General features: G+C 42.3%; 1 protein-coding gene across 1 annotated transcript in view; it reads right to left on the bottom strand.

Moving 5' to 3' along the window:
• Positions 1-316: 316 nt before the first annotated feature.
• The window catches only part of Chmp4c (charged multivesicular body protein 4C), a 31,347-nt gene continuing 21,397 nt past the window's right edge, over positions 317-10,266 (bottom strand). Inside the window, exons 2-5 of the mRNA XM_052716735.1 lie at positions 7,631-7,808; positions 5,340-5,454; positions 2,746-2,899; positions 317-2,554 (exon numbers count right to left, since the gene is read on the bottom strand). Of these exons, the coding sequence (XP_052572695.1) occupies positions 2,493-2,554; positions 2,746-2,899; positions 5,340-5,454; positions 7,631-7,808 (509 nt within the window). The 3' untranslated portion in view covers positions 317-2,492. The remainder of the gene's footprint in view (positions 2,555-2,745; positions 2,900-5,339; positions 5,455-7,630; positions 7,809-10,266) is intronic.

Below are 10,266 nucleotides of genomic sequence, written 5' to 3' on the forward strand. Positions count from 1 at the left end.
TCATTTATTTCACTCCATATTGTCAACGGCGGCGGTGGCATTAAGATTCACTTCAAAGTATTTTTGGTTCTTTACAGTGTAGTTTCTTTCTTTTCTTTTCTGTTTTTGTATTTTAGCATTTTAGTGCCTCAACTCATATATTATCTGTACACTGGATGATAGAGAGGAGCTGGTCTTGCCCAGAACTAAATTTTTCAGGAACTACATGTTTAAAAAAATAAAAAGAAATAGGTAAGCTAAATTTCCAATAATGTGTTTTATTTAATGCAATGCATTTAAAATAAGATTTCTATATATAATCAATATGCAACTATTAATGAAATATTTTACAGTTTTATACACCAAGTGTTTGAAATCCAATGTGTATTTTACACAAAGAGTGCATCTCAGTCAGCTGTACGTTTCCACCACAAATGTTTTGCCCAGTGCTGGTCACAGTGATGAGAGCCTGCCCTTAATGCCAGGGCTTTGGAAACAAAAACCAGAGGCGGGAAGCTCAAGGCCAGCCTGAGGTATAAAGTGAACTCATGTGCTACATGTGAGGCTCTGTCTCAAAACCTCAGAGAGGGGAACAAGGGACGGAAACGGAAAGACAGAAACAGAGAGAGAAACATGGAGAAAATACTGACCCATGTATAGACTTTACAAATTTAACAGTTGAAAAGGCAGAACTAAGGTGCTGAAATACTTCAGTGTTTCTAATAAATGTATTGAGAATCAGGTTTTTAATAAAGCTGACTAAAATGAAGCATAATTAAAATTCACTCGCTTTACAAGCTCGCTTCACAGGTCTGGTGGGGACTTAGTCCCCCACATCCCCACCTCCCCCAGCAGGCTGCAGTCCCCAGGCATGTGGTTGTGTGTGAGCCAGGATGCTGAATGTGCATCAGCCTCCTTTTCTCGGGCATCAGTGTCCAGGGCTGTCTTCATTTCAGTGTCGAACACTGTTGCTTTAGTCCAATGCTGTTGCTTCACAGGCTTCGTCCAACTTTACGACTGTTTAAGGACAGAAGGCAAATCTTGTCATTCTGTCGGTTGCTATAGATTGAGTAAATGCTGACAGACTTGCCTACTGTACATGAGAGATTCTGAAGTGCCCTGGAAAGAGACGATTAAAAACATAGTCTCACCCCTCACCCTCCCGCAGCCCAGCAGAAGAAAGCACTCACGTTAAGCGTGTGATGGAGAGCATGAAAAACGCCATGAAAGGAAGTAGCGTACTACAAAAGCAGGCGTATAGTGGGAAGATCTAATTTAGTCTGGAAATTAAAAAAAAAAAAATGTTTCCCAAGATGGAATATTTTAGCCAGAATTTAAAGAATGAGGAGAATTTGGTATGTGTGTTGTGTAGGGCAGGAAGAACGCCAAAAGAAAGAGCAAGTGCCAAGCACCTGCGGCGGCAGAACGGCACCACTGGGGATCATCCAACCCAGCACTTAGATTTCCAAAGCCAGAAGAAGGACTCACAGACGCCTATGCCAGTATAGAGCCGGCACTGAAACCCATGACCCCTCCTTCAAGCCTGGCACTATTCCCATTCCACAGCGCTGCTCGAATGAGTGGAGAGAACACCAGAACATCTTGCATCACAGTATTTGTCATTTTACAGGCTGTGATATGGCATGCAAGATGCCTAATTTTAAAATTTATTTTTATTTAAAGATAATTATGGGCAAAATTTTACTCAAGATATGTGCTTAATTGCCAGTATTTTAATATATTTACAAAGTGCATGCTGCGAAGCGTTTGATTTTTTTTTTGTTTGGTTTCGTTTTTGTTAGAGTGCAAGAGAGCACACCACAGAAGAGAATGAACATTCCTGTGAAGACAAAACAGCCCCATAATGACCTGCCTGTGTTCACTCAGCTTCCTAAGTGGCTGAATCACACCCAGGAGAGTCCTGCTCAGCAGGCTAAACTGTTAGTGCCTTTCAGACATTTGGGGAGATGCATGCATTGCCCCACTCAGGCATAATACATGTCAATTAAAGTTCCCTGAAGATTTTCAACCGTGAAACTCAATGGAAACTATGTATACACAGACTCACTGAAGACTTCCCTTCAGATCTGTTCTAGAAGTGTATTTACATTTACCGTGGCTGACCTGGCTGCACACAGTAGCCTTCTATTTGCATAGACATTTCCCCCAGTTGCCCTAGGTATCCCTCAAGGATGACATATAAGCTGGACTATGTATTTAATGTCAGTAGAATCAGTGTTCTTTCAATACATGTATACAAAGAATCATCTACGTGCCAGAACTAGAAATACAGTAGTAAATAAAGCAGACAGCCCCTACTCCATCAGTCTGGAAGGGTCTTCTATGACGCTACCAGCCCCTTTCCATTCCTGACCGTGTCTACGCATGACTCAACTGTTACAGAAAAGACAATGACACATAGAACAGGTCTCTGCCAACGTCTAAGCTTTGCAAAAGCGCTCATGTCTCATGGGTAGTTCGAGAACTTCGGTGTCAGACGTTTCCATTTTCGATTAAGTAGCCCAAGCCGCCAGCTGCTTGAAGTCATCCTCCTCCTCTGCCCTCCTGGATGATGCTGGAACACAAGAGTGAGGAAGATCAGTCATCAGTGGCATTTACACTTCCAGCATAGAAAACGGGTAGGAATTGCATACAAGATGTGTTTATTCATACAAATCATGTAGGAGTGATTTGTACCGGAAGCACCAGGCCTGGCTACTGTTCGGAGGACATGTGTTGACGCAGGGCATGGGGTGAGTAACAGACCTGCTCGAGATCGGTGTACAGTGGAAGGCTTGCTGGACTTCCTACTGGGTTGTGCTGGGAGGGAAGAGGAAGGCACGTTCGGAAGCTCCATGTTTTTCATCTTCTTATTTAATTCTTCCTGCTCCAGTTCCTCAAGTTCTGCCAGCAGCTCATCCTGAACACGGGATAGAGAAAGAATTACGGAGTTAATGTTTCAGGAGGTGGGGTTCCCTAAACACAACAAGGAGAACATCTGTTACCCAATTGATATGTGGGAACCCACTGAAACGGAATATTTATTTTAAAACTAAGCTTTTTTTTTGCAACACTGAGCAATGATTAAAAATGAATATTTTGGGCTGTACAAATTTGTTGTCGTTAATCTTATAATACTCCAGTAAACAGCCATTCAAGTAATTTGTGCTGAATATATAATCTCCTCAGGTTCTGGAAATTTACACTTTGACTGTCATTTTTCCGGTACGTTCTTTCTTTCCTCTCCTGTTGAGAATCTCTGTGATTTTAATTAGAGGAAATAAATATTTTTGAGTTAATACTATTGAAAATAAAACAAGCATAGAAGAATATATTACACAGAAAGTTAAAAAAAAAAGATACCGTAGTTCCTAAATCAAACGATTAAAGTCAATCTAAATTGTGTGTTTCGGGGATTTTGTTGACAGTGCTGGGGAGGAACACAGCAGTACCTTGTTCATGCTAGGCAAGGGCCCTACCACTGAATGATGGTCCCCGGCCCATGTGTTCGTGTTAGTAAAATTTGAAGTTAGTATAATGTATTTTTCCTTTACCGTGACCTCAGAAAGTCTGGCTTAATCATACCATTCTCTACTCAATACCTATAGACAGCTCCCATCAGCTTGAGACCTTAAGGACGTGAGTCCCCTCTTGCCTGATCTGAGCTAGCTCATATCTACCTACCTTGGGAATCCCTGCAGAAGTGAGTGGTAGTCAAAACAGAACTTTTCATTATACTTCCGAGGCTGTCATAATGAGAAATCGTTTGATTACCTAAGTCAGCCATAGAGAGACAGAAGGTGGAGAGGTTTGGTCTGACCTGAGGCAGCACCATGTTTCTTCACAGCAAAGGGACATCTTGTCACCCACATGTGTAAATGGGCAAAATGCCTACAGAATGGGATGTGGCCCCTTACAGGGGCAGAACGATTGCCACACGTACATTCCATTCCCTCCTGCCTTCCACAAGGGGAGCTGAGAAATATAGTCTTCCAGCAGGAAACTATCAGAAACGATCTAGCATAACTGTGTATCCATCCAATTAGAGTCTATTTATTCTCCCATCATTCAACAAATTTATTGAGATCTCATTACTGCGCAGTGCAAGGATAAATCAGTACGCCCTGCATTCAGGGAGCATATGCCTGAATGTATGCCCACGCACGTGTATCTTATATTTCATTGTTTTGTTGTCATTGTTTGTTTTGAGACAAGGCCTCTCTGTGTATCTCAGGCTGGCTTTGAATTCTCTATGAGGCCCAAGGTTGACCTTGAATTCACAATCCTCATGCTCTTCTACATAAGGCTAGACAGTAGTATTTTGGGATTTGCAGGCCAGATACCTTCCCGTTGCAGGCTCTTCTTCCTAATTTTCTACATTTTGAGGGAGTGGGAACCATCTTTGCCTTGAGTGCTACGCAAGAATAGGCCATGACTGTCTGACCTAAAGACCAACCCCTTATGTGTATCAGTGTTTTGCCTGCATGTCTGTATGTGTACCACATTCATGTCTGGTGCTCATGGAGGTCAGAAGAGGGCATCAGATCCCACAGAAGTAGCAATATGGATGATTTTGATACACACTGTGAATGATGGGAACAGAACCCAGGTCTCTGCAAAGGCAACCAACACTCTTAACCCCTGCCATCTCTCCAGACCCGGCCCCACATCATTTTTGAACATTGCTAACAGCAGACTGTCATTTCCTAAGACTCTCGGGGCCACATCTTCCCTTGTTACTCATCATCGGTCATATCATATAGAAACAGGAAGCTGTGCTATTCTGTCCCCCGGGAGTGTGTCTAAGAATGTCCTCATCCTGGACATGTGTAACTCAAATGGAACCACTGAAATTTTCATTGTGGACATCACCAACGTAACTACAGTCTTCCTGGACTATGGGACTGATTAATATGAATGGAATGGGAGTGTAAAGAATGCCCCTCCACAATTACTTGTTTTACAGACTGAGTAATAAACAGAGGCAGCCTAACTCCTAATTTAACAGCCACAGAGCACACTCCATCTGCTGCCTACAGAGTGACGCCGTCTGTTCTATTTGGCCAGATGTGAGTGCACACGATCCCTCATAATGGGACTATTTATACTCCAACCATTAAAAATCACTAACTTCACATAACCGCGTGCTGTTTTCTTTTTCCTTAATAGCTAAAAACCTAATTAAGAAGCTGTTTGCCAAACTATAGTCATCTTTCCTTGAAATCAGCTACAAACACCTCATTTCCCTCCTGGAAAACAACATTTCCAATAAATATCATTTATTTGTTAAGCAGTAAACAGATTGGCTGCTCTATGTGATAGGAAGCTGTCCTCGACAGCGGCCACAGAACCATACCTACCTCGTCAAAGCCATCGGCAAACTGAACCCTTTGAGAAAACGCTTCTGAGATTTCTTGGGCAATGTCCTGCTGCTCCGTGATATCCTGCATCAAGTCATCGATTTTGTTCAGGTCCCTGGGGAGCATTTTGTAGGGCTTTTAGAATTTCACCTTACAGTGATGAATCGAGACTTAATTCTATATGAAAACAAGTTAATTTCAGATGTACTCTTTAGTTATTTCAGCACCACAACAAAAGTTCCTGGTCCAATGTTCATCAATTTAAAAGAAAAATAAGCCAGGTGGTGGTGGCGCATGCCTTAAATCCCAGCACTTGGGAGGCAGAGGCAGGCAGATCTTTGTGAGTTCGAGGCCAGCCTGGTCTACAGAGTGAGGTCCAGGAAAGGCAGAAAGCTACACAGAGAAACCCTGTCTTGAAAAACAAATAAACAAACAAAAAACCATCGGCACGTCAAAAAAATGTAGTAACCGTGTATAATCACACGCATTTTCAATATTACCTTCCACCTTCGAGAAACACTTGAAATAAAATAACTGTGAGATTAACACTATTTGTGGATCAGTTTGGGAAGTGCGTGTAGATTGTCCCTCTCTTCGCTGAGGACCACCATGACTAAGAGAGCAAAGCAGCTCTTAGCAGCCAATCCTGAAGCACCTCGGTAGAGGAACTAAGCTTTGGGACTGGAGAATCACTTTCTATATCGTAGTAGCTCTGAAATTCGGACTCCTCGAGGGTTTTCCCTTGTAGATAATGTGTGTGGGGGTGGGGGTGGGAGTGGGGGTTTGCTAAAGACAGCAGGATTTGGCCCTGCACGCCCGCCCGCACAGGAGCTGCAACCTCAGCAGATGAAGGCAGGCAGGGCCGGGCTCCGGACAGCCGCTGCTGCATCGTTAGTCTCTGGGGTCTACGGGCCAGGTTCTATCTTGTTTCTGTAACCGTTTCTGAATCATTCCTCCAACTCAGAATCCAGGCCAAGCTGACTAGACAGCAGAGAAGGGACAGTGGCCTTCATTGTTAAGGACTCTCACCACTGAAAGTGTGAGCCCAGTGGAACGCATCTCTTTTTTTTTTTTTTTTTTTTTTTCAGTTGCTCAGACTCTACTACTAAAAAAACTGGGAACTTCAACATATTTTCATATGTAATCAAAAAGAATTCTTTTTATCATTTGCCTACTATCCTTTATGCTAATCAGAGTTGTAGTAAATGTATTTATTTAAAGGAGTACAAGACATGTATGACCAAAGTTTGGGACTGAGACTAAGCTTCTCTCCAAGGAGCACTCTTGTCTCATGCTCCAAGAGGCCTGGAGACAAAGCTGGTTTTGCAGTCTACTCCAGCACTCGACTTTCCACAGCTGTGGGGACTAGGAGTCCAATCGTGCACAGAATGATCTCTGAGGTGTCGGAACGGCAGCTGGTTGATGAGTTACCAAGGCAAGAGGATGGTCTCAGGGAGGAGGGAGGATGGTCTTCATAACCCCGACCACTACCCTTGCCTCTTCCCCTCCTCTGGAACGGAGGCTGTATCCCTCAGCACTTAGTGCTCCTTGGCCAGGAGACTACTCTCACATCCCCCATCAGCAAAGAACCAGGTCCCAGGTCTGCATTCCCCGGTGAACATTGGTCTGTGTTCACATCTCAGAGCACTGGCTGCTGAGTGCTCACTTCGGAGCAGGACCTGTGCTGGGTATAGCTAGCATCTCACCGAGTTTCACAACAACCAGAGGAAGAGAAGAACTTACAGGTGAGGGAACTGGGTCAGAAAGAGAGAGAAAGTCATTTGCCGAGGTACAGTCAACTTTGGAAATGGGATTCCAGCCAGAAAACTATAAACCCTGGCCCTAGGGATTAACACTTTATGTCAGCGGTTTTCAAATATTAGATGGTCTCAGTCACAGCCTGGGGAACTTGGTTAAAACAAAAGGTCCAATCTCTGTCTTAGTTCAAGGAGCCTGGGTATCAAAACACTCTTGACCAGCTTTTATCCAGACGATTCTCACCCACACCACTGTTCTACAGTTCTAACACCTTCACTGATGCTGGCACTGTTAGAATCATAGAATTATGGCCTTTACAGGTGGGATTTCACAAAGAAACTGAGGAATATTGAAAGCAACATTCTATACTTTTTTCCTTCAATTTTTTTTTAATTTTGTCACTGTAAATTCAAAACTACCTCTGAGAGAGCATTTCATTCAATATGTTGAACAGTGATCCAATCTTATCAAAATTGTCATACAATTTCACAGGCTTTTCCCAACGTTAAGGACAAGGAGTGTGGGTCACTCACATGTTTTCATGAACGGCTTTCATTGCCTTGGCTGCGAAGCCCATGTTCCGTAAGACCTCCGTGTTGGTGTGTGAGTTCTCTAGAGCTTCTCGCTGGAACTCAATGGTGGAAAGTGTGCCGTCAATCTGTGTGAGCTGCTTCTCAAGTCTCTTCTTTCTTTTCAATGCTTGCAAGGCAGCTAAATAAGGAAGAAACCGGTGTTTGTATCAGAAGAAACAGCTACGCTTACTTAAGAAGCTCAGACCACGCATGGACTCAAAATTGCTGAAACCTGAAGACAGAGTGCACATTAAACAACCCTGAGACACTTACAGGGAACATTGGTCGCTCCGTCTCTATATCAGCTGTTCTCTTTCAAACACTCTGTTATTCTTTCTTCCTACGATCTGGCAAGTGTAAGAGGATGGAAAGTCAACTTTCATCATCACAAAATATGCCACAGAAATAGTTATGCTAATTCTGGGTGGGGTATAGGTCAAATATATTAAGAAAAGCCATATAAAAATTATCAATCTTTACAAGAGGAAAGGACCTTAATGGCTGTCAAATCTAGCCTCATTTTCTCGAAAGCAAATTTACTAAGACTCCAAGAAATGCAGTGGCTTGCTAAAGGCAGCCAGCTTGTAGCAGCTAGAACCTAAGGCTGAACACCTTGATCTGAAGTGAGATGGCCCACATCTAAGATGAGTGTCCTAAAATCAACGCAGCTGGAGTGCTGCTCAAGAGCCAGATAGCACTCTGCTGAGAGGGTAGAGCACTGCTTCTGAGAAACAAGATCTGAATGAGAAGAAAAACCTCTCAAGTCTGCCCCAGTCAATCTGTTTTTGTAGATCCAATCAATGGCTTCGGTTATTTATTCCAATAATTTTTCACTGTCATTTCAAGGACTCTCACTCAGCCATGACCTCTTGGTGGTTTTTAACTAGTGATTGATGTAGCTCTGTTCCTTCCCCGGCTGCCTGAGGGGCAGCCACCATCATGAAAGACCCAATAACTGCCTGAATCGATGACCTGGGAGAAACAAAGGCTTACTGAAATCCTCCACCCTGAGAAGGCCACGGAATCGAAGGCAGAAAGCCAAGAAGATGATAGAGGTGTACACACCACACACACACACCACACACACACACACACACACACACACACACACACACACACACACACCATGCCATCTTTGTATCTGAATTCAGAGTCCACCTTAGTAGCCGCAAGGTGACTGGCTTTGATACGGTTTATGATTCCTCAGACAGTACAAAGAAAAATTATCCCAAATGCAAACTGGTAAGCCGTGGCATAGTAGGAGAAGAAAAAGCAAACAATGAAAGGAATATAAGAACCAAATGAAGACACTCAGTACTGCAGAAGCCAGCATCCATGCTGGCAAAATACAGAAGAGATTTTCAATGATTTTTGTGAAAGATTAATAAACTGCAAAAACTTCTTGAAAACCCATATAAAAAAGTACCCCATCTCGGTCCCCACTGGATCAGGCCCTCTGAATGGGTGAGACAGTTGATTGGCTTGATCTGTTTGGGAGGCATCCAGGCAGTGGGACCTGTGCTCATTGCATGAGTTGGCTGTTTGAAACCTGGGGCCTATGCAGGATCGCTTGGCTCGGCCTGGGAGGAGGGGACTGGACCTACCTGGACTGAGTCTACCAGGTTGATCTCAGTCTGTGGGGAAGGCTTTGCCTTGGAGGAGATGGGAATGGGGGGTGGGCTGGGGGGAAGGTGAGGGGAGCGGGAGGGGGGAGAACAAGGGAATCCGTGGCTGATATGTAGAACTGAATTGTATTGCAAAATAAAAAAATAAATAAATAAAATTTAAAAAAAGTACCCCATCTCATTTTATCCCTTTCACCTAAAATTCCAGTTTGCTTTATTTTAAATTAGTATGTTGGCCTTTTTTAAAATTATAATCTGCCACAATAATTTTTACGTGACTCTCTATTTCAAACATGGTTTGTTAGCTTATTTGGTTATCTTTGAGACAAGATTTCTTCATGTAGCCCAGGCTGGACTCAATACTTGACAGCTTATTCAATAGTCACTATTTAATACATATTTTAGAGTCATTTATTGTAATAATTTTTGGTTATCTGATATGATACTCTATGAATTTTCTGCTTATTATACTCTTTGTCTTCTTTTTTTCCTTTATGTGAAATTATAAATATCTTTGTTCATTTTTTACTTTGATTACTTGTATATACAAAATTTATTCCTCTGATGGATTATACTTGTATTTACATTTAATGTATTTGTGGAGTTGTATAACCCTGTTGAAAATTAATTAATATCTATATGTTATTGTTTGGAAATTAGACTCTCTTGTCATCACAGTCTACAATATCTAATTAAAATAATTAAAAGTTTTGCTTCTATAATCCCATCATTTCAGAGGCTAAGGCAAGAGGGTCACAAATTTGAGGAAACCTAGAGCATCATAGTCAGTTTTAAGATGAGATGCTCCTGTTCATTAAAATACCAACAACAAACAGCAGTATTGTTAGTCGATGGTGATTAACCTTTTTATCCCTTCAATTTTAAAAGGCTTGTTAATACTTACATTAAACATCACAGCTCCAGTTATTTACACTAAATTACAGGGTTTACTGTCTCTTATTTTCTTATTCT

The sequence above is a fragment of the Peromyscus californicus genome, unplaced genomic scaffold, assembly GCF_007827085.1.
Source record: "Peromyscus californicus insignis strain IS unplaced genomic scaffold, ASM782708v3 Scaffold_5__1_contigs__length_169319896, whole genome shotgun sequence".
In the NCBI taxonomy this organism is placed as follows: domain Eukaryota; kingdom Metazoa; phylum Chordata; class Mammalia; order Rodentia; family Cricetidae; genus Peromyscus; species Peromyscus californicus.